Below are 26710 nucleotides of genomic sequence, written 5' to 3' on the forward strand. Positions count from 1 at the left end.
TGTTATTGTGTAATGAACATACCCAATAACGGCAACAGTAGTATACCGCTGTTCGAAATTCATAAATCGATTGAGAAAAAAAAAAAAAAAACTGAGGGAAACGCATCAAATATAAGAGAAGAACTACGACACAACAGAAACACAACATTAAAATGTAACACACACAGAAACGAACTATAATATAACAATGGCCATTTTTCTGACTTGGTACAGGACATTTAAAAAAAAAAAAAAAAAACTAATTCGTCTACAGATTTGATTAAAATTTACATTAATTATCTTACTTTTAATGTAAGAAATATTTAGTAAGATTTCATGCATAGGAATAATAAACCCCCAACGATCGCAATGATCGGTCGCGTACACTTTTATAAGCTTCTAGCACGAAGCTTTTTATCAAGCTGGTGAATATGCAAAAAGAAAATGTTTACTTCTATTTCCATAAGGATGGAAGAGGGACGAAAGATACCAAAGGGACAGTCAAACTCATAAATCTAAAACAAACTGACAACGCCATGGCTAAAAATGAAAAAAGACAAACAGAAAAACAATAGTACACATGACACAACATAGAAAACTAAAGAATAAACAACACGAACCCCACCAAAAACTAGGGGTGATCTCAGGTGCTCCGGAAGGGTAAGCAGATCCTGCTCCACATGTGGCACCCGTCGTGTTGCTTATGTGATTACAATAGCTTCCTTGTGAGCAGCAACCCTCTATCAAGAAAATCATGATAGGAAATGCAAGCACGGGAATATCGTATTAATTGGGAGATATATACCCCGTATGCAGGTGCTGCTGGAATGTTGCTACTTAGAAATGGAAAGTTCACAATTGGAAAGCTGAAATCATCTCTTTTGTCGTAAAGTTTTGTTTTCAACCGACCCTCATTGGAAACTATGCAACTTATATTGCAACTCTTACTGATTTTAATGTAGAAGTGGTACTAATACTTATATTCACCCTTTTATCATATTTGAATGTCTTTTGAAAACTTTTTTTCCCGTAGTTTAAGGTAGTAAAAAGATTCAATCTTATAAAAAAATAATAAAGGTGTGATATGGCTGTCAGTGTTAGACTATTCTTAAAAATTAAACGACAAAGACAGACGTGAACAATATAGGTTACTAACCGGTCTTCAACAATGGCAAAATACATATCGTATGGTAAGCTATAAACTGGCACCGGGATGACAGACTGTAAATCTATCCACTATTGAAAAAGAACGACAGCACCCAGATTGCAGGCTACTTGCTTATGAATCAGGCACATAAAAAGTGTGGCGTGGTTAAACATGTTTATATGCGCTCAACCGTCAGAATAGGACATTAATGTCATTACACAGAATGATTAACAAACTGTAGTTAGACATCAATTAAAAAGATCTTGACTCATCAGATCGGTTCTAAGCAATAAGTAAGAATTACATTAGATCTACATCATTTGGTCATTTAGACATCAATTAATAAGATCTTGACTCATCAGATCGGCTCTAAGCATTAAGTAAGAATTACATCAGATCTACATCATTTGGTCATTTAGACATCAATTGAAAAGATCTAGACTCATCAGATCGGTTCTAAGCAATAAGTAAGAATTACATTAGATCTACATCATTTGGTCATTTAGACATCAATTGAAAAGATCTTGACTCATCAGATCGGTTCTAAGCAATAAGTAAGAATTACATTAGATCTACATCATTTGGTCATTTAGACATCAATTAAAAAGATCTTGACTCATCAGATCGGTTCTAAGCATTAATAGTACTGCAACAAGAGTTCATTTTTTTATACTTTAATGGTCCGGAAGAACACACACCTAAATTATATATCGATGGAAAGAGGAAAATGTGTACAATAAGAAAAGTTGGGTCGTAAAAATCCAGAGTGGTCACAATTTTGTGAAATTGAGGTCAAAGGTCAGACTTAAAAATATCAACATTTCAACCACAAGGACAAAAAGGAGAAATATTCTGATATTTATTCAATAGAATGCTACAAAAACGATTCAATCATAAGCATATGCTATAAACGATGTTAATTTTGCATCTTAAAGGTTGCGTATTTTGTGAAAATTAGTATCTAGTTATAGATAAATACATATTGTGTATTTGCAAAGTCTGGACAGAGCAGTTATAACGCAAAATATACTATAGTCACCCGAAGCGAATGCGAGGTTTAAAAAAAATGAGTGTAAAACAGTCAGATTGGTGCATGATCATTTTTTTAGTGGGATAATCCTGGTAAAAAAGTTAACTCATTAATTTTTTAAGGGAAGGATGAAAAATTATACAATGCAATACCAATATTCTAATGTTGTAATTCAAAATCAGTCATGATCCTTATATAACTTTTAAAAGCGACACACAATAGCTCAAGTTTTCATAAAATAGGGACATGAATCAATCTCTTAGTCATCATATGCGGATTCAGTACGCGTATTAGCATTACAAGACACTTCCCTTTTTTATAAGAACAAGTTCGGCGCAGGACAGAGTTTGTTCAAAGCAAACACAGTTTTTGAGTACAAATGCTATCTGGAGCGTAAATACCGTCATGATTCGGTCAAACTCGTCAGATATAGTCTTACCTTTGCATAGGAAATACTAAAGAAATGGGAGTACAAAGTTTCGATCAATGTTCGTGACCCATATTCCCATGCATATGCATATGCATGATGTATCTGCACTGCCAATCCCAAATGTAATGGGGCGAATGTGGCTACAGAAACGATTGATTTTGTAATAGCCATACATTTACGAATTTTTGTTATCTTTAAGGACAATATACGGTTCAGAAGCGCCTTTGTGTTATTTTTCATCAATTAACTAACAAATGAACTTTTGAGCCTAGGCTCCGTGTTGAAGACCGGACCGTGACCTATAATGGTTTACTTTTATAAATTGTGACTTGGATGGTGTGTTGTTTCATTGGCACTCATACCACATCTTCCTATATCTATTAACAAGCTATGCGGGCATCATTTCCATAGAAATATAAAAACGAGGACATAGCTCATAAGAGCACTGGTGGCAGGGTGAAGTAATTGTTCTTCTTTTAATGTATCCTTGATGTTTTCAGACACACCTTGGTGTAATTCTGAAAGTCTTAACATAGACTTCAATTTTCCTGCAGCAGATATGGCATCCCCTAAATTGAGTTCAGAGCTAAACTCTATATTTCATATCCCTTGGCCCCACTGTGTCTGAATTGCGTAGTTTTCTGGGTTTTTTTTTAAAGGTTTGTCTTTTACACAAAAACCCGGTTTTCATATCCAAAATACAAGGAAGAAACTGAGCGCGAGATCGTATAAAAGTGTCAGGTTGTGAGGATACATGTCGATCAGTTTGATCACATATATGGATTTCTGTTGTTTCTAATTTAAAGTTCCCCAAGGGTGACTGAGGGAACGAAACATGATCACTTGGTCTTCTCCCGACCGGCAGTAAAACGAAGTGGAGCGTCCGTTTGGCTGTGCGGGATGTATCAAGTTCGCAGTCACGTCCGGTCAGAATAGCGACGTTAAGTCCGATGCCTCGTGTAAAGGGAGTGTCACGTTCTTTGCACATTAAAAACCCTTGCATCAAATCTTTGAGGAAGCCGTAGGTGGCATGTTGCAATGGAAAATTTCTGTCCCAATCCAATATATCATCATTTTCCAGCGGCAGTCTAAATTTTCCCGATCATCATCCCGAATGGCCTCTATTATGACAAAACCTACCTATTGTTTTTATTGTTAACTTGTTCTCGTCCTGAACATGCATGAAATATTTGTCACTGGACGTTAAGCAACCAACAATCAATCAATCAATCTAATTTAAAGACGCACCAATTTTGCCTGCTGGTGCAAGTCTCATAACATCACTGATGATTCGCCCACTGAAAGCAGAATATTAAGAGAAGTTGGTTTTAGCATCACCTTGTCACACACCAAATCTCTTCGAATCTTCAATAGTACTTTTCCCCCGACCACTTGCATGCATATTAATTGCTCTGAGGTTAAACATTGACATACAATGTATTTTCACACAATGTCAACTATAGTCATTATCCGGGAAAACCTCTTATCCGAAGGATTTGGTTAACTTTTATATAAAGTCAAAATTTTATTAACAAAAATATAACTTATTTACAGAAAATACACGAAAGAACTACTATATATATTCAAATCACTCAAAAATAAATTAACTTCTCCTACAAAATCTACATAATCCTCAAACATAATCACATCGAAACTATCAAATTGATGGTGAAGGAAAAAATAAATGGGGGAGCTGATTGGCGGATAGGAAATTTCCGTAATTAAAAAAGGTATACAAATGATGTTTTTATTTTTGAGTTTTTGACAAAATTGTTTGGAATTTGCCCAACAAAATTTGCATGCAGTATCGAAATAATATGTTTTGTCCTCTCAAATGTCAAATACTATTTTTGAATCATATGTTTTCTCGTTTTCAAAGAAAAACGCGTTAAATTTCTATCTAAAAAACAGCCAACTTTAAGTTTGAAAGTTTTACTTGGAGATGGTATTATATTTATGTCTTCATCATTCCGATGATCCTTGATGATTATGTGCATAGAAAATATTTACGAAAATAGCGGGAAATTTAACCAAAAAATATATTTTTGGATTTTAAGGTAACTACCCAAAACCGTAAATTGAGGGGTACACCCATTAAAGGGATAAAATACAAAAATGTGACCATAGAAACTTTTTACGACCCGACGGAAATTAAAATATAGATATTATTCTATCATTTAAAACAATTTGCAGCCGTGTGTTATTCCGGACCATTAAACTCGTTAACTAAGCGTCTTTTTCGATGTCAGTTGCAGTACTATAAGTAAGAATTACATCAGATCTCTATCATTTGGTCACTGATGGACGGTTGTCTCAATGGTAATTGTACCACATCTGCATTAATCTATACTGTAACTAGTTCTCAAAGCCCAATTTCAACTCACAAATAAATCATCTTATCCCACATCATAATGTTTAAAATCAGTATTGTACACCTCCAACAGATAAAGTGTAGTAAAGGATCCATAAGCAGGTTTTTCGTTTTGTAAATAGAAAATTTCGTAAATGCATTTGTTGAAAAATAGTACTAAAGACTAGAGAAAGTATGATAACTTAGACAAGATTTTCCTTTAAAAATTACAAAAAACAGTACAATCAATTAAATCTCTCGAACATATCTTCAAAATGCCATATTTGAAATTCGACCACAGATGTCATTTTACTCTCATTTAACATATATGTTTCACTCATATCAAAGTCTTTCTATGACAAATCTTGTAGTTAAGGTATCATTTACTACATTGAATTTGAATATATATACAAAATTTAAATCTCAAAATCTGTATTCCCCTTCTTAGCTTGACTTTGCGGGTTTTGTTTTGTTTAAAACAAAAGTGTTTCAATTGCAATAACAGAACAACAATCATCATAAATTAGTTCTTTACAAAACACAGAATGATATTTGACAAGGAAATACTGTAACTGCTCTTACTTTCCTGGTGTGATTACATTCATATAACTATATCCCAGGCAGATACTAACATTTTTAGTTTAATGTTCGTTATACAAATTTTAAACTTTAAAATTGAGAATGGAAATGGGGAATGTGTCAAAGAGACAACAACCCGACCAAATAAAAAACAACAGCAGAGGGTCACCAACAGGTCTTCAATGTAGCGATAAATTCCCGCACCCGAAGGCGTCCTTCAGCTGGCCATTAAACAAATATATAATAGTCCAGTGATACTGAACGCCATACTAATTTCCAAATTGTACACAAGGAACTAAAATTAAAATAATACAAGACTAACAAAGGCCAGAGGCTCCTGACTTGGGACAGGCGCAAAAATGCGGCGGGGTTAAACATGTTTGTGAGATCTCAACCCTCCCCCTATACCTCTAACCAATGTAGTAAAGTAAACGCATAACAATACGCACATTAAAATTCAGTTCAAGAGAACAGTTTAACATACATTTATCGAAACTCTAAATCATAAATTAATCCAAAGCTAATTCACAGTAGTGTTTAAATGTAATTGGCGTTTGAAAGAGTAAATTTGACCTTGACCTTTAAGTTCGCTTCAAAATCAATAGAAATCCCTCAAATTTGTAACTACCCATACTGACCACGTGATACTGACGTTTGGTTCATCATCAAAAAATCCTTTTCATCATCAATGGTCATTCTTTTTTTTTAAATTATTTATGTGACATTTGTTCTGGTAAATAAGAAAGAATGACCAACTGTTACCAAGTGTAGTTCCAAATCCAAGTGCTGCTTTCAGAGATATTGCTATTGTTAACTTTTTGACATATATTTCACACGAGACCCTCACGGTTGATTTTACTTGTTAAACATGAATTTCAAAAGGGCAGAACCCCAACTTAACTTGCATTCAGGTAATTAAACTTAACACTAATATTTAACGTGGTCAGTGCATTTTAGCATTGCACAGGATCTTTTTTTCTGTTTTTGAAGATCATATGTGAAAAAATTGATGTTAGTCTTCGATATATTGATTATTTTCTGAGTTGTTATTGACTTTGAACACGCTTTCAGTAACTGTGAGCACCCTCAGATTGCTACTTTGTGTGTTTTGTGTCCATTCAATTGTTTTTGTGAATATTTCGTATTCATCTGATGAATCATGCCTTTTTAAACCGATCTTTGTAATTTATTCTAATGTTATGCTGTAATACTAATGTCCAATGTTTGTGGGGATTGGAAACAGCAAACATGTTAAATCCAGTTGCATTCTGTATGTGCTTATCCAGGAGCCTATAATTCAATGATTGATGTTCATTGCTGTATATTGTATTTGTTTGTTTTTTTTACATAAATCATGAAATTTTCTTTGAATAAATACAGCTGTCATATCAGTGCCTTTCATAACTTGTTATGAGTTACAAGTTCTTTTCATTGTTAAAGGCAGTACAGTTACCTTTAAATGCTAATTTCTACATAATTTGAACTGTGGTGGAAATTTGTCTCATTGGCAATCATACTACATTTTCTTATTCATATATTAACATGGAATAATTTTAGTGATCAATTAAGAAGATTTTATAATTCATTTTTTATTTGCATAGTTAAGATTCAGTTGCATTGCTGTTTTAATTAGTACAAAAATAAACATATTATATATTAATAGAAAATAAATCATAAGCAAAATCATGAAAAATTAAAATGCAATCAAAATGTACAAATAAAATAAGATACTTCAACAACTAAAAATATAACTTACAATATCAATTTTAAACCCCTTTTTTTGGTTTGGATTCTTTATTTATCAAAAAGCTTTTCAGCTCTTTACAATGTGTATCAGGTCTTGGATTTTTTTTAAATTGTGGCCTCAAACACCACTAGAGACAATTACTTGGGAAATATGCATGTATGCACAGTTAAATAGATACATTTAATGTTATAAAAAACATAAGGAAGAAAAAAGTACTAAAACAAAAAAAGTATGCATATTGATATGGCACCTTGATCTTCTGCATTACATACGAATGCAAAGAAAACTTTCATGAACTTATATTTCTCTCTTTTAGATTAACAAAAACAAATGGATCCATATTTATTTACAACTTCTGAATATATTGTAAACACACAATGATATGTCTTGCCTGCTTTGTCAAAACAGTACTACTGTTAATTCAGAAATTAATGTGTGCACTTATTCTGCATACAGATATATATATATCAGATATCAGAATGTGAGTTCTTATTATTGCAATACTCAACATCTGAACTGAGGGAAAAGACCTCATATTTATATGTTTAAGTTAAGATGCATAACGCTAATGTATGCAACAATTTACCAAATGTCAAATATATATGTATCATTTAAAGAAGTTAAAGTACTTATTTTGAAATAGATTTCATCAGAAGACATTACACCAGGTGTTTAAGACTGTCTCTGCTCACAAAAAGTATTTCTATGGCTGGCTTCTTCACAACATGTCACCAGAGAAAATGAATTGCAGAAAGCTCACAAATGTATACCTCGTTTTACCATTGTTAAATAGATATGTTAAATTCATTTGTACCAACCAAAATAAATTATGAATGATAAATGAACCAGACAGAAATCTTTTAACATAAAACATAAAATAAAGACATTTAGAAGTAACGATATTTACAATAGAAAAGTGGCTTTAATAGTTTACAATATATATCATGCTGGCCAGTAGATTCATTTGTCTGGTATTTCCTTTTTTTCATCCCCCTGTTTTGAAATGAACCTATTTACCAGACAAATGAAATTACCAGACTTGAGTGTATGTCAATCTCATATATGCCACAATGATAGACAAAGTGAAACTGAATTTTTCCTCTGAAGATTCTGTATAATTTTTGTTCAAATAGACTGTTATCAAAGATGAATTATTGGCAAAAATAAAGACTTTATTATTTCAAAGATAGGACAATTTCTATGTTTTGCAATATTAATAAAAAAAATATCATTTGAAAAAAATTAAATTACTGTAGGTGTAAAAGGATTCATTATCAACGTCTCTGGACTTGAAGTAGTAATCATTATCAAGGGCAGAGAGATGAAAATAATGAATAAGCAAAACATTATACACCACCACCATAAATAAGTGGGGGTATAAGTACTAAAAATACAGTCAAATATGTAACAATCCCTGACCTTCTTACATCACAATTTAACAACACATTTATCAAAATATAACAATAAATGACTCAACAAAACATATAAGTTCATATATACATAGAGGCAAAGCTTGTAACAATGTTTTTGTCATGATACTTTTGTCTTGACACACAAGCTGAGGTAAGCAGAAGATTACAACTTAACAATCTAATGAGGCATATACATGTTGACAAATTTACTCTAATGCTTGCTGCCTTGGAAGAAAGACAACTCTTACAACTTTAAACTGACTTTTATATTTTGCTTTGAAAATCTGTTGATCTTAACTTAGACCTTTTTATTTTCAACGTTTCATGTTTACTATGTTAAACCTGGAAACTCCCTTTTCTTATATATATGCAAGATTTTTTTTATTTTGGCTAACCTCTAAATTTCTTACTCTCTTTTCAAATTAAACTCTAAGAAAAATAGTTCATATAATTTGCTAAAAGGTCACTTTATGATGAAAATTCAAGAAGTTATTCCGTCATCAATAACTCATAATATAAAAGCCTATTTTTATAAAGACCTTGACACCATGGCAATAAAAGTAAATCAGTATTTATTTTGTGTGTGTGTGTTATTAAGGTATTGTTTAATAAATGGTTACACTCAATTTAATGTACAGTGAAGATTTAAGATGCAAGATTTGAGCACAACAGTGCCTTAAAGCTTACAACTCTAATTTGATATTCTAACCCTGAACTTTGACCTTAATAGTTCATTTGTTTAAAGCTCATTTTGTGGCCAAGCATTGTGATTTCATACAAATTTGGTAGTCATGGTTCTTAAAATTTCTTGAGATTTGTTTCTATAAAAGTTTTAAAAAATCATGACAACAAACATCAGATATGAGGTAATTCAAGATATAGAAAAAAAATGATATGACAATTGGGTAGGAAAAAAGGATCTTTAGGGGAAAAGAAATATTCTATTTTCTCTAAGGTAGGTAGATAAATGTCAATATGACAGAAAAAACAAGTTAAGTCAACATGTTGTTTTTAATGATAAGCATCAGCACTATATGGCATGGTCTAAATCACTTAGTGATCCTTTTTTCGTTGTTTAGAAAATTAATTAAAGTGATAATAAAAAAAATAAACTTCAGTGAAAATAAAAAAAAAATATACTTTAAAAGATATTTAAAAGGTTTATCAAACATATAAGTACATACCTTTGCATAAGACAATACAATATTCTACAATCTTTCAAAAATAAAACTGCATTAACAAATTAAATGAAATGATATGATAAACATTATAAACATGAATAAAAGTTATATCACAAGTTTGTTTTCTGTACAAAGGATTTCAACTGTAGAGCATCACCACTATTTGTGACAAATTTCTCCGTCTCTAGGGGAGATAACTCCTTCAATGGAATCATCGATTCCGAATGTGGCTAAAAAAAAAAGAGAATAAAGATATCATCATAATGAACATTACAAACTTCTGAATGTTTAGAAAATTATACAGGATTTTATTTCCCCATGTGATCAATGATACAAAGCTAAAAATGCAAATGCACTTACACACCTGTAACAAAAAATCAAATTCAAATTAATCATTCTACTAGTTCAATGTCTAAGCTTTTTATTTCAATTTCCCAGTATTCTGGTGAGAACACAGATACCAAAACATCACACTGCAATACTGACATATGAGAACTAATATTCAAGGAACCCTCATGTTCTCCCTATAACATTGTTAGTTGTATAGATTGTTTGTATCCCTTATCCTGTTTTAGTGGTGTTTAAATAGTCATTATTCATAGTGTCTGTATAAATCTGTACATTTACTGGATATGTATTCCTATTATTGTGACTTCCATTCTACAGTCAGGGGTGCTACTTAAACAAGTGATTTCATTATCACCTATTTCAGTGAATTTTTGAATTCAGTTATCACCTATTTAAGTGATTTCGGTGTTTCTTTTGATCTTCAAATGCTAATTTCATTGATTTTCCATATTTTTACAAACTTTTCTATAATTTTCCTACATAAATCAATTATCCCTTTATCTTTAGATATCAATTTCACCAGTGCACTTGGGCAGTAAGTTACTGCAGTGCGCTAATGCTTTTAAAAGTACCCTTGGGAATTGTTCTGTATTCAAATATTCATTAACTACTCTTACTATCAGACAAAGGTCAACAATATTAGGTGACATGATTGGTTTTCTTTAGAATTAAATTGATTTATTTTAAGGTTATGTCCTGGGGCCCGTGTCAACAAAGCTGTCAATTTTCTTAGGTTGGTCTTAGGACACGTCTTAGTCCTAAGTCAGGTTAACAAAAGTCTCCTAAAATAAGATATGTCCTAAATTTGGTCCTAAAATTAGGATATACAAATAGGTGTCTTAGGATAGTCCTAAAGGTTACATTGTCCTTAAACTTAATAAAAACAATAAATATAGCACCAACTCAATACTAAAAATACTAATACAATATCAAACTATTATACTGTTATTAATGAATCATTTTTTTTTTTCAATATTTGTTAAAGATTCAATTGTATTACATCAAATTATTTTGTGCTGTTTATTTTGAAAATATTAAAAAAATACTATAATTATAAGCAACCTTTTTTTGACTAACCAAAACGGTGCAATATTAATTTAAATATGGGGAAAAGTTGACTTCTTTTTTTTAACTAATCCCAATTTAATACTTGTAATGAAATCGAGTGGTCCAAAGTACAAAACTAGTTTATGTACTAAAATTGCAGCATGAATATCCCATTTAACAAAGTTTTGTGACTATTTACTTTTGTTTTCGTATTAAATTTATCTATATCTTTTATCATATTTAATAACGTATTTATTAGTATTACGTTAATACTTCAACTTTTATTTTGCTTTAATTGTTTCCATATAAGAGAAGATGCTAAAATACCATTAAATCTATGGCATAGAAATCTCTACATATTTTTTCAATTAAATAAATGTGTTAGGATGGTCCTATGACCATCGTAGTAAGGACTGTCCTAAGACAGCTTTGTTTTACATCCTAAGACATGTCTCAGACACGTCCTAAGACCATCCTAAATAATGTCCTAAGACATATCTTAGGACATATCCTATGATACTTTCATTGACACGGCCCCTGATCTATAAATTATTCCAGTTTTTGCATATTCAATTTTAAAAACTGTAAAAACTGGCAGGCTTATCAAGCAAATGACAATTTCTGCATGAACATGGTTGTTTTTTCAATGAAATTCTGGTCTTTTTACCAATAAAAAAATCAAGCTTGTGGGAAAAATATCCCAAAAATGTTATAAACACTTATTGAAGTGATTACATTTTAACTTATCAAATTACTTGTTTCAGTGATTTTGAAAAGTCTGTGTGAAAAATTCACTTGTTTAAGTAGTACCCCTGACTGTTCTACATAAGAAATTGTCTGTTTATATGTACATGGACATATACACATATATCGCAAAGATTTACATCACTTCCTTTTTTCATATGTATGTCATATTCAGAAAAAACCAAAGTGATCTCATCGAGGCTCACCATTGGCTCACAATGTACTGTCCGTTAGATATAGAACTATTAACCTTAAGTGGTTGTCTACTGACCTAGGACCAAATAAAAATATCTTCAAACATGAGTTCAACTTTTATGGAAGGTGAAAAAGATTTCTTTATATTTAGATAGAAAAACATGACCACACACGCATCATAACTTGAGTTCAGCTGTTTTTTTATTAATTTATTTTGAAGTTGTTTTTTGTGTTTTTGTAGTCTATTTCATTTCATTTCTATTTTGTACCACTTTAATTTTCTGTCTAACTTATACAAATGTTAAAACTATGTAATGTATGTATGCTCTTATACATTGTGTTTTTAATTATGTTAAATGAAGACCTCAAAAGTTCTAATTTGTGTTTATGCAAATTAAATATATTAAACCAAACACATGTAATCATTAATCATATAGGGTAACAATCACCTATATATTACATAGATTACAAATCTAAACCCTAATGTAAACCATGTGAAGAAATGTTTTGTAGTGCTAAAAATAACATATTGAAAAACCAGTATTTGTAATGAGGAAATACTTTTTTTAAAGATCCTAGTTATCCTTAACCAATAAGCTACAATAGTAATTGAATTTTGATGGCTGTTGGTTTTTTATTTTAGAGTCCACATTTACTCTATGGAATTTTTAATTTTGAAACATAAAATACCATGATAAAATTATATCTTGCAAAAATTCATTTCCAAATTCTTATACATGAAAAAAATAAACCACCTTCAGAACAAAGGCATGGACCCAAATTCCTAACAGTCAATCAACACACTGTCCATTCATTTGATGTGTTTTATCATTTGATTTTATCATTTGACTTTGCCATTTGATTAGGGACTTTCTGTTTTGAATTTTCCTTGGCGTTCAGTATTTTTGTGATTTTACTTTTTACATGTCTTATGAACATCGTAAATGCCAGGGCTTCAATATTATTACTTTCAAATATCTCCTGTTGAAGGCATCAAATATACAGATATCCCACTTTGTTTAAATAAGTGACATTGTGATTGGTTTAATGCCATTTGGTGATGACCCCCTATGGCTCTGTACTGGGTCAGTAAACTTTAATATGGAGTTCATGATGTCACATCTACTATTAACAGTGATGTCATAAGTTAATGTTATTGTAATTCATAGTTTGGTCTTCATACAAAACTTGGCAGGAAAATTACTGTGTGCAATAAATTAGTTATATGGTTTGCTACTGACCCCCTACAGATTCATAGAAAGTTGGTGAAATCCATAGGAGATTCCGCTTTTGCCTCATCCCCTATGGATCTGTAGCAAACCATAATATTTAGCGTATAGTAAAGACCTCTTGCATTGACATTTCAAAAATGAAAAATGCATAAATGTTGATATATATCTGTGTATTGGAACTTGTGGTAAGATCAGTGATTGGCTGTATAAATATGAATCAAATTCAGTTGCAGTCAGATGTTTAAACATGCATATCATTCAATGTAGATTCTTTATACATTTTGGCATGCTGAAAATTTACAAATCTATAAATTGTTAATGATAAGTAAAATCCCAATAGCATTTCTTTTTTTTAAATTGATTGATACTGGGCATCCTCAAGCTGAGTTAAATGTTAGATTAAAAAAATAAACCAAAATTTGTCTAAATTTCTGTCTATCAATTAATTATATGACCTTGACTTTTAAGTAATTTACCTCAATATAAATATATGTCTTCTTTATTCCATGAGGCACTATCACATAAAGTTTGGTTATTGTTGGAAATACATGTATGGTTTAAAAGATTACATTTGGAAAACCAAATTTGGCCACAATTTTAGTCTATTACAGTGAGTTGACTGTTAGTGTTGCTCTCCACCAATTGCAACTCATTCAAAATTTTGACCAAATTGCAATTTGTTTTATAAAATCAAATTGTTCAACTGGTCAGAAATTTGAACCAACTGCTGAAGAAAACCACAGCCAAGTCATGAAGTGCAAGGTGATAAAATAAAACATACTTACAATCCTATAAGACTTTAACTCCACTTTAATGATGTTGTGACAAAATTAGTTTATCAGTTTGTATAGTTATATCATATTCATTTCCATGCTGAAGGGGAACTGTTTATTTTGAATTGCTATTAAATTGTCCAAACTAAGCTTTTCATAATATGTTTTTTCTTTCTAAAAGTATTCAATATTTATAAGAATTTTAAAGAAAAACCATATGAAAGCTTAGTTTGGACAATTTTATAGCAATTCAAAATAAACAGTTCCTCTTCAGCATGGAAATGACTATAATATAACTATACAAACTGATAAACTAATTTTGTCACAGCATCATTAAAGTGGAGTTAAAGTCTTATAGGATTGTAAGTATATTTTATTTAACACCTTGCACTTTCACATTTTGACTGAACAATTTGTTCAATATTCTGACCAGTTGAACAATTTGGTTTAATAAAACAAATTGCAATTTGGTCAAAATCTAGAATGAGTTGCAATTGGTGGAGAGCAACACTAACAGTCAACTCACTGTAATAACTGCTGTGACCTAAACCTTAGACCTAATGATCCCAAAATGAATAAGGTTTTTCCTTATTCCAAAGAAAATTCTCAAAACCAAATTTGATGGCCCATAAGATTTTGCATGAAAACTGAATCTTGACTCCCAGACATATTGCTGGCATTCTTACCGATTATCAGGTTGTCTGCATATTGGTATTTTGAAAACTGATAATTGATTTATCAGGATGTATTTCGGTCTTTTGGAAGTGTTTTCAACGTATTTGAAGTCACAAAGCCAATATATGCAATTTTATAAAGACCTAAGCAGAGTGATAGAGACAGTGGGATGACCTATAATACATATTAAAAGAGTTTGTTGCAACTTAGCTTAATATATATTGCCCTTTCACTTGGATTTAAAATGACAGTAAACATCCATAAAATGATAAAAAAAAAAAACAACATTGATAGAACATTGATTTTAAAATCATCTGCAGAAAAAACTAGAGGCTCTCAAGAGCCTGTGTCGCTCACCTGTTAATGTGTTTACTGATGTCGGCCATCTTCGTTGGTAGGCGGGGTCATTAGACACTTTTTTTTTAAATAGATACCCTAGTATTATGATTGTAGCCAAGTTTGGTTAAATTTGGCCAAGTCGTTTTAGAAAAGATTTTTATACAAGTTACAAAAATGACGAAAAGTTGTTCAATATTGACTATAAAGGGCAATAACTCCTTAAGGGGTCCTCTAACAATTTTGATCATGCTGACTTATTTGTAGATCTTACTTTGCTGAACATTATTGCTGTTTACAGTTTATCTCTATCTATAATAGTATTCAAGATAATAACCAAAAACTGCAAAATTTCCTTAAAATCACCAATTTTAGGGCAGCAACCAAACAACAGGTTGTCCGATTCAACTCAAAATTTGTGAGGGGATATATCTTATTCTGATGGACATTTAAATCTTGAAAGATTTGCCCAAAATGTCTTAGTTTCAAAGATATAAAGCAATAACTGCATTTTACCACTATGTTCTAATTTTAGCCATGTCGGCCATTTTGTTTGGTAGGCTGGGTCATCGGACACATTTTTTACAACTATAAACCACAATGATAATTGTGGCCAAGTTTGGTTAAATTTGGCAAAGTAGTTTTGGAGAAGAAGATTTTTAGAAAAGTTACAAAAAATGACAAAAAGTTGTTAAAAATTGACTATAAAGGGCAATAACTCCTTAAGGGGTCAACTGACAATTTTGGTCATGTTGACTTATTTGTAGGTCTTACTTTGCTGAACATTATTGCTGTTTACAGTTTATCTCTATCTATAATAGTATTCAAGATAATAACCAAAAACTGCAAAATTTCCTTAAAATAACCATTTCACAGGCAGCAACCCAACAACAGGTTGTCCTATTCGTCTGAAAATTTCAGGGCAGATAGATCTTCACCTGATCAACCATTTTACCCCATGTCAGATTTGCTCTAAATGCTTTGGTTTTTGAGTTATAAGCCAAAAACTGCATTTTACCCCTATGTTCTATTTTTAGCCATGGCGGCCATCTTGGTTGGTTTGATGGGTCACGCCACACATTTTTTAAACTAGATACCCCAAGGATGATTGTGGCCAAGTTTGGTAGAATTTGGCCCAGTAGTTTCAGAGGAGAAGATTTTTGTAAAAGTTTACAGACGACGGACGCCAAGTGATGAGAAAAGCTCACTTGACCTTTCAGGTCAGGTGAGCTAAAAAAAAGACATCTTCATAACCAATACATGTATACACAATTGCTAATGAAACGACATTCAAACATGCCAATTACAAACAATAAATATGTCATGTATATAAACATACATATAATACTACATAACTAGAACATGTGCATGTTAATTAGGTAAAAATTGATATGGTTAACATACACTGGATATAAATCACTAAAAATTTACCTGTTATCCTGTTTACCATGTTAATGAGAAATATATAGTCATAATTTTATGTTAGTTCAAAAGCTATATGTATATATATATTCATAATCTTGTGTAAGTTCAAAAGCTACATGTATATATATATACTCATAATCTTATGTAAGTTCAAAAGCTACATGTATATAAATGGTTTAGTTATAGGTGTCAGCCCTCCAAAGATGGGAAAGTTAACAACTAGAAAAGAAAATTAATAAAGAAAGGATATTGGATACATTATTTGTCTAATGACTCATGGTAGAAAAAGCTTTCAACAACAACAACAATTTAGGTTGTTTTCAAATAGAAAAAAAGTTTCAAGATTAGAAACAGCTTCCAAAATTGATTGAACTAATTCACCTAATATGTTATACTCTACTATCATAATCAGTATACTAACTTACTATCTATAAGATAAAGTAATAAAACACTCTTATATATGAACTATATTACTACCTTTCACTGATCTCATAATTCCAGACTACTGAAAACTTTGAATTAATAATAACACAAAATCAACATGTTTGACAACTCCGAAATGTACTACAGAAATTTCATAACTTTAACTTCAAACACAGAAATTTCATAACTTTAACATGAAATACCGGTACAGAAATTTCATAACTTTAACATGAAATACCGGTACAGAAATTTCATAACTTTAACATGAAATACAGATATTTCATAACATGAAATACAGATATTTCATAACTTCAACATGAAATACAGAAATTTTATAACTCTAACATGTAAAAGAAAAGTACAACATTCAACACAGACAACACAAAAAAACTGACGATAGAAAAAGCTGAACCTGAAAGCAATATTTGTGGAACTGTAAAGCAATTCTGTTTCCATTGGGACAATAGGAAATGTCAAGTTCAGTTTTCACAGTGTCTTTATAGAATCTTTTGTAATTCTATTTACATCATTGAATTTTAAACTTTGAATGTTTACATGCAACATTGAGGAGTAGAATGACAGATTTTTACAATCTTAAGTCTTGCTAAAGTCTCTCTTATATACTTCAACAACAAAAATAACACTTGTGAATCAGCAAGAACCAGCATCATTACCTTACGATAACCAGGTGCTCCACAGGGTGCAGCTTTAAATGACGGCAGATGTCGAACCCTGAACAATTGGGGCAAGTATGGACACACACATTCAAGCTTGATACAGCTCTGAATTTGGATTGTGATCAAATTTTTGAAATAATATGAGTTCTGACACAAAACAAATGTCAAGATCTTACAAATCTATTGCCCGATATTGTGCAATTAAAGATTTCTTCTTCAAACTTTTCAAAAATTTGGAAAAAAAAAATTTGAAAACTACTTCCACCCCCCTTTTTTTGCAATAAGTCCAAAACCTGACATTCCTTTATACATAATTCACAAGAAGTGTAAGGGAGGTATATCTGAACATTGTATGTTAAATGTTTTTGAGTTACCTCCCTTACACTGCTTTTAAATTGTCTTAATTGTCCATTGACCAGAAAAACCTAGTTTTCCCCCCTTTTTTGCCTTTAATTCCAAAACATACTGAGCCATAACACACCCCCCCCCCCCCCCTCTGCCAAAGTCAATACTAACCAACCCTTCATGGTATGGAAACTTGTGAAATAATTTCAGAGAGCTTCATACACTTAAACACAAATTATTGTTTGAAAACTGCAAAAATGCTTATTTTGTGCACCCTTTTTGGCCCAGAATTTCTTAAAAATTGGGACCATAACCTCAAAAATCAATCCCAACCTTCCTTCAGTGGTGTTGAACCTTCTGGTAAAAATGTATAGAGTTAAAACTTAAGTTATTGTCTGGAAACTAAATGCGTCTTAAACATGATAGCTTTATAAGACGCAAAAAAATTTTGCGGTCGTATAAAAACTGGCTAACCAATACAGCCAAGAGTGCTAAATTTGTGTTAAACATCAACAATCAATCAATAAAGATTAGGAGCCTCTTTTGTGATTGAAAATTGAATGGTAAAGAACCAAAAATTAAATTATAAAATAATCATTCATTTTTTTGTATCTGATGATCATATGTCCAATTCCAGTTTAGAAACTGACTAAACATTAATATTGGAAGCAAAAAAATATTGAAAATATTAGAAAGCGATAATTAATGTCAACTTAAGAATTAAACAGATGACTGTCCAAAACCTGCAAACTTTGGTGTTTCCCAATTCATGTGATTAAAATAAAAATAAACACTTTGTGTGAAAACTGTAAATGACAAACAAACCTACTAGAACTAAGTTTTGTTATTTGTGTTAGTAACCAAACAAGTGACACACGTTACCTAATATTCATTATCCATAATGTTAACGGTAGACAATGTAAGTTTCCCTGCACGCTTCGTAAATGAAACCGAATATTTATCTTCATTAGATTGGTAAGCCTTCAAGCAAAACAGGACAAAAATAACAAAATACACAAAATACATTAACATTTCAGAGGTAACAAATCAGGGTACAATTCTATGCTGGAAAACAATGCATCACATAAAACACAAAGGCGTAATCCATGTTTCAATTTTTCATTCTTTAGGTAATAATTTACAGATAATTTTGTATTTCATCGTAGAATTGATACCCTGACATGTTGTCTCTCAAATCATTCAATGCTTTACCATTTTCATAGCAATATACTTGGCAATCAATCTATGAAATGTAAAATATTTGTAAAAAAATTCTGAAAATATAATTGCAACACAATAACTAATTAGCGAATTAATTCGTTTTTTGCTGGCTATATTTAAAATATACAGAAGATAGGAATATTATATTTTTGTCAGAAGAAAATAAACTAATTGAGCTTAGATTTTAAAAGTTTCTGCTTATATGCAACATCAAATTTTGAATACAACTATGTGGATAAAAATGCATATTCCACCGTCTTTAAAATCCTCCTTCACTGCACATAATTGGTTTAACTTCATGAAATAAACTAAAAATAATTTTAAAACGAGGAACAAACATCCCTCACAAAAACAGGTCAACTAATAACAAAATGATGTTGACTTACTATTCTCTGTGGTGGGGTTTTACTTGTATTTGTCTTGTCTATATGATTTAATCAGAAAGTATAGTACAAAAAAGAGAAAAAGCAAATAGTGCAATTTTAGGGCAAAACATACCTGTCCATTAAAGTTCAAAATTTAAGTTATTTAATGTGTTGACTATATACTTAAAAGCTAATTGTTAATTGTGCTGCATACGCTTCTTTGCTTTGCAAATATTCCTTACAAGTAAAGGGAATGAATAAACTTTTAAAAAAGCTTTTATTATGCATTAGAGATTCCTGTCAAAAACAAGTCAAAACATTGAAGCCAAATGTTCTCTATCAAGCAATTATGCAAATTGCACAATTACTAAACTAGAAGTTTGAAAGCTGTTACCTTTAGTTACCTGACCCACAAAAATATTTATGTTTATTAGATAAGGAAACCCTGTCTATGCTGGTAAAGTAGCAATTGTTTACCCTGTCAATGTCTTATCTCCCACAAAAAATTGTCAGAAACACTTTGTTATTTTATATGGCAAGGAGTCATTAACTGCTGATTAATGGTGTCTCGTCATGTAGAACAAATCATCATTCTAGCAACATGTTATAAACAAAAATTGAGGGTGGTGAACTGCCATCAATAACTCAATCAAAGATTGGAAGGAAAAATAATTTGACCTCTCTGCCAGGAATTAAAAAGTCTGACTTTGTCAAGTGCATGGTAAAGTAAGTGACTGTCATTAAGGTCTGCTATTTCAGTTTATATCGGTAAGGTAGATTACATATAACAGGGATGGAGGCTTATATGTTTTGATAGCATTCGGGTGCTTCATTAAGATGAGGTAAAAGCCGGCAGTTCCTGGTTTAACCTTATAACAGACACAACGAGCCAAATTTTTACTTCTGATAAAAAACTTAAAGGGTCAATCAAAAATTGAAGTGTCTAAAAATTAATCTTCTGTCAGACCTAATGTCTGACAAAACTAAAACTTTCAAATGCTCAGCAGAACTTGTTTTAATCTATTATCCAAGGAACTGGGAAACAAAATGTATTTTGCTTCTAAAAAGCATTAAGCAGTTAAGGGCAAAAAAATAAAAAAAAAAGCACTTACATATGATTCTATAGACAATCATATCAGTCTGTTAAAACCATCTACCTAAAATTCAAACTTTTAAGAAAATACCATTCAAAAAAAATTTGAATATTTTTTCATTTTTTTATTTTGTATAATTCAATAGGGTTGGCGCTTCTAAAATTGCACTATTTTTGCCATGAGCAAACGCCACTTCACAAGAGATATTATTTTAAAATTGATATATGCACAAGTTTATATAATATTTGAAGTGTCAATTCCCAAAATAAATCAAGCAAAGGAAATGTTTTAACTTTTGTGTTCAAATTACCTTTTACATTTCATTCAGTACAAAATGCATCCAGAATCCTTTGCCATTCAGGAAGTGATATCCTGTAAGAAAAGGAAGGTATGAACCCATTTGGATACCCATTATCAAAAATGGTCAATGGTAAAATTAATTTCATTTAAAAGCTTTTCAGGATTGGAGTTCTCAGTTATTGTCTTCGCTATTAGATACCATGTAGTACATTTGCATGTAACTTTATAGTTTCAACCACAAAAATGTATATGTAATAAGAAAAATAGGAAAGCGGAAACTACTTGAATGGCAAAGGAGTCCTTTTAGTAACTTAGTTATATATATGTACCCATATAAGATATCTAATTATTTTTTGGATGCACAATACAAAATCTTTACATTTATATGTTTAGGTACCTACCCTTCTGCTATCATTCTTTGTCCTCTGTATATCAGTAATACACCGTATGAGAATATCAGGTAACAAGGCAATCACAATCAATATGATCATACACAACCATATTGGTCCACACGACACATGCACAAAAAATAAATGATAAAAGTCTTGATGGGTAATGATCAAATCTCTGAAAATATAATAATAGTTTGAATCATTATCTCTCAAAGTACATAGACATCAACTTACCTATAATAGGGTTAAAGTAGATACTTAATAATCACTTATATCATCAGGCCCTGTACACAAATACAGTAATAATGTTGTTTACCTCCCTTTTGTTTTAAGAAATCCTACATGTATTGATTGATTGTATGCAACTGTCGCACAAGCGAGAAGATTAGGTAGCTTCTAAACCGGTTTAATTCATTGTTTTCTACACAAAACAGAGAATTGTTTAGATTAAGAGAAAACAACTGTCATATTCCTGACTTTGTACAGGTATTTCCTTATCAAGCATTTGAGGTGTTTGAGCTTTGAGCTTTGCAATTTTGGATAACCTAATGGACTTTCCTTTTTGGATTTTCCTTGTAGTTCAGTATTTTTGTTTAATAAGTTTTTAAATGATTGAAAATCATTGAGTTGTTCAATGATTGATTGACACATTGAGACTTCTCACAACTAAGCTTCCAAAATTTTAACATAAGTCCACCTCTTGGTGTGGGATTTTCTTGCTGCATTGAAGACCCATTGGTGGTCTTGGGCTGTTATCTGCTCATTGGTCAGGTAATTGTCTCTTTCACATATTCCCCTTTTTCATTCTCAATTTTATAATGCATTTGTTATTTGAAACAAATCATTTCATTCAACATCAACATTTTTGTGAAATGGATAATTGGATAAATATAGATTATTACATTGATACAAGTGGATGATCGGATTTATCCAATCGAGATAGTTAAATTATCAATTTTAAAGTCCAAGCTTTGGCGAGGAATTTATTATTCAACTATCGAGATTGGATAAATCTGATAATCAACGCGTTACTATGTAATTATCTGTTTCTCTTATGATTAAAAGATAAATTTTCTTCTTTTCTAAACCAAAATCCCCTTCCAGTGCCTTCCACTTTCCACCTGTTAGAAAATTTTGATCAATTCAGGGAGCCGAGAAAGGTTATGACCCTTTGACTCAGCCAATCATGCTCTGAGATCACCGGCAGCCACATGTTGATTAAATTTTTACATACAATTGGTTTGGAAAGGGATATATTTCCATAGAATTAGAGAATTGGTTTTAATAATCCAACCAACTACCTAGGCGTGTAAAAATACATCTAAAAATGAAAGATAATGCTAAATCTAATGTAACAAGTCTACTTACGGCCACAACAAGCCAGTATAAAGTGAAGTCATTGCAACATTCCCCACAAAGGCAAAAATATAAGAGAAGAAAATTGGTGCACTCCAGTAATATGTTTCTAATCCAAGCTGAAAAGATAAAATGTAAAGCTGTCAAATGATCCATTTATGATAAAGGGTTCAACATTTATTCCCATTAGACACTAGTTTTTTTTAGTTTAACAATTCCATTACATTATGAAAACATTTTAAAAAGGATAAATTTGATTTATATTTTGTAACAATTATTAGCTCAATATTTGCAGTTTCCAAATTCTTATATCAGTTGTGTGAATTTGAGAGTAGTCTCAAGGGAAAAAAATAGATGCTGTTAATAGAAGCATGCATTATCTACTGTCATACATAAAGCTAGATTTCAATAAATAAATGGTTTTTGTCACCAAAAATGTTCAATAAATGTCAGTGATTTATATAATACTGTGCATTTCACAATGATGTGGCATTAAATTGGCAAAACAATAAAACCTTTTGCCAGAATCAGTTGGTCTTTGTGGGTTATTTAAACTAATTTAAGTTGAACCCTCCCATTGAATAAATACAATAGCTATTGTTCTCTGAGGAGTTTTTTCACTGGGACCTTCAAATTTCTCCTTCAACCTTTTCAAATAATGGTATTTTTACAGACATTGTAAGTACATGTATTTCTTTTTCAGAAGATGAGCATTCATTACCTTTATATTAACAGCTAATACACATGTTATATACACTACTGAGCCAAGCATCCAGTTGTCCATCATCTGAAAATAGTTTACAATTTTTTCAGCAAATTTATAATTAAACAAATTATTTAACCAATGGTAACATTACCATGGTTAAAATTCTGTTGCTCAACTACTTTTTAACCCTCTGTTACATAAGTTACTCTTGGATAAATTCTCAGTGAACATTAATTTTCATTAAAATAAAATATTCTTTTTCTCTAGTCCTTAAAAAACTGTTTGATCAATAAATATGATCACTTGTTAAACATTTATTGAATAGTACAACAAAGTGGATGTGATATTTCTTGAAAAATGCTAATAATTCCAAAAACTGAAAGGCAAAACCTTTGGCAATATAATAAACTGGAATTTGCTTGTATTCGCTTCACTCAAACAACCAGTATGGCCCAATTTTGTAGGGCAAAATTCTGCCCTGGAGATTTTAACGAGATTGGACGATACTTTGTTACATAGCAATGTAAAATATCTGAACATGTAAACAAACAGAACAATTTGTTTCCTAAGGCAAAGAAAAGCAATAATTATACGTTAAATAATTTCCTATTCATAATTTAAATCATCTATTGCATTACATAAAGGGGGAAATATCGAAAATGGTATCAACTTGACATAAAATACAATTCCGCTAAACTTCATGCATGATTTTGGCACATCAACATGACGTCATACAAAATGGAAACTTTTGAACTGAAGGCTATGGTTTCAACAATACATTTTAACAAAAAAATTGTTCCATACAAATGCTGGAAGGAAAAAAAGAATATTCCTTCTGATTTACGATAAATTTCATGGATAATAGCATTAAAAATAAAACTTCATGATGACAATATGTGAACTGCGGTATAATACACGTAATTTTATTGGACAACTAATCAGATTCTACTATAGATCTGGTCTCACCGGCTGTCTATGAACAACATGTAGTAGTCAGCCGAGAACCAGCTTAGCAATATAACTACATAGATGAAAAAAAAACCAATAACAATAGATAATAATGCTAACAACATTCATATTCAATCTCTGTTTTATTTACATTCATTTACATAGTCCTACCTTTCCATTTTTATAAAATGTAATGTCGCCGTCAAACATCAGAAACACACCAAAGAAAAATATGACAGCGTGCCATAAACCTGAAAGATAAAAACAAATATAGAATGTACTACAAATGTATAAGTATGATTCAGTGAATTAAATTTGAAGTAAAAGATGTCTTATTTTAATTCCAATCTAAGGTTCCTTTTCATATTTCAAACAGTACCATACAAATGTAGACATGAAAATTGCTAAAAATGTTTTTTTTTTCATATATCTATTTAAAGGGGCAAAAATCCTGTTAAATATTCTGTCTGCATGGTTCCAAGACATTGTTGATAACAGCCTTTAATAAAAACTTTTCAAAATTTGACAAGAAGAGTTGGTGCAAGGATGTTAACTATATATGCAATGTTCAATATAAATTACATTTCAAAAGGTCATAACTCCTGTTAAAATAAAATATCAGCACACACTGATTTTCAAACTCACAAAAAATATTGCAATATAAATTTCCTAACAATCTTACAAAAAATATCAGCTGATACTATTGGAAGTGCATGCATTTAGAGTTATGGTTCAAGAACATTACATGTTTTTTTATATTGCTTTTGTTATGACTGATTTTCATGGAATTTAAAAAAAAAAAAAGAAAAAAAAAGAGTGCTCTTGCTGAAATATGTTGCCTGCTTTACTTATGATTAAATTTAAGTGGAAAATAATAAATATTGATATTTTATTACAATTGTCACATAAACATTATAAATGTTGTATGAAAATGAGGTCACAGTCAGATGAACAATGTCAGATAGACATGTACACCTTACAATCATTTCCACCACTAAATACAGTTGACCTATTGCTTATAGTACCAGAGAAACAGATCAAACCAAAAAATAGCTACATTGAAATATGAACCATGAAAATCATGTTAAGGTTATATAATCCTACAGGACAGACCTGTACATGATTCAGTGAATTAAATTTGAAGTAAAAGATGTCTTATTTTAATTCCAATCTAAGGTTCCTTTTCATATTTCAAACAGTACCATACAAATGTAGACATGAAAATCGCTAAAAATGTTTTTTTTTTCATATATCTATTTAAAGGGGCAAAAATCCTGTTAAATATTCTGTCTGCATGGTTCCAAGACATTGTTGATAACAGCCTTTAATAAAAACTTTTCAAAATTTGACAAGAAGAGTTGGTGCAAGGATGTTAACTATATATGCAATGTTCAATATAAATTACATTTCAAAAGGTCATAACTCCTGTTAAAATAAAATATCAGCACACACTGATTTTCAAACTCACAAAAAATATTGCAATATAAATTTCCTAACAATCTTACAAAAAATATCAGCTGATACTATTGGAAGTGCATGCATTTAGAGTTATGGTTCAAGAACATTACATGTTTTTTTATATTGCTTTTGTTATGACTGATTTTCATGGAATTTAAAAAAAAAAAAAGAAAAAAAAAGAGTGCTCTTGCTGAAATATGTTGCCTGCTTTACTTATGATTAAATTTAAGTGGAAAATAATAAATATTGATATTTTATTACAATTGTCACATAAACATTATAAATGTTGTATGAAAATGAGGTCACAGTCAGATGAACAATGTCAGATAGACATGTACACCTTACAATCATTTCCACCACTAAATACAGTTGACCTATTGCTTATAGTACCAGAGAAACAGATCAAACCAAAAAATAGCTACATTGAAATATGAACCATGAAAATCATGTTAAGGTTATATAATCCTACAGGACAGACCTGTACACCTTACAATCACTCCATACACCACATTTCTAATAGTATCTAAGAAATAGACCAAACAACAAAACCTAAGCATTGTCCAATGAACAATGAAATTGAGGCCAAGGTCAGATGAAACCTGCCAGACGGACATGTACACCTTACAATCATTCCATACACCAAATATACTTGACCTGTAATTGCTGACATTTCCTGAGATAGGGAATTGTCCACATAACTTTAACCCTGATCAATGAACTCTACCTGAGGAAGATGTGTATGTTACCAGGAACCCATATACCAAATAAAGTTATCCTATTACTAGTATATGAGTA

At 31.0% G+C, this 26710-nt stretch overlaps 1 protein-coding gene across 30 annotated transcripts in view; it reads right to left on the reverse strand.

The window, feature by feature from the left end:
* Positions 1-7088: 7088 nt before the first annotated feature.
* LOC139514621 (phospholipid-transporting ATPase IF-like) overlaps positions 7089-26710 on the reverse strand; it is a 56645-nt gene continuing 37023 nt past the window's right edge. For 4 of the 30 annotated variants that reach the window (XM_071304049.1, XM_071304045.1, XM_071304046.1 and 1 more), the window contains 5 exons: positions 24629-24708; positions 23525-23590; positions 22816-22922; positions 21457-21622; positions 7089-10085 (listed from right to left, as the gene is read on the reverse strand). In XM_071304049.1, the coding sequence (XP_071160150.1) occupies positions 9966-10085; positions 21457-21622; positions 22816-22922; positions 23525-23590; positions 24629-24708 (539 nt within the window). In that variant the 3' untranslated portion in view covers positions 7089-9965. Of the gene's footprint in view, positions 10086-18957; positions 19057-19287; positions 19319-19682; positions 19721-20773; positions 20831-21065; positions 21128-21452; positions 21623-22815; positions 22923-23524; positions 23591-24628; positions 24709-26710 lie in introns of those variants that run through there. The other 26 variants (XR_011662652.1, XR_011662647.1, XM_071304062.1 and 23 more) reach the window with 21 other exon arrangements.

This window comes from Mytilus edulis, chromosome 3 (assembly GCF_963676685.1).
Source record: "Mytilus edulis chromosome 3, xbMytEdul2.2, whole genome shotgun sequence".
Classification (NCBI taxonomy): Eukaryota; Metazoa; Mollusca; class Bivalvia; order Mytilida; family Mytilidae; genus Mytilus; species Mytilus edulis.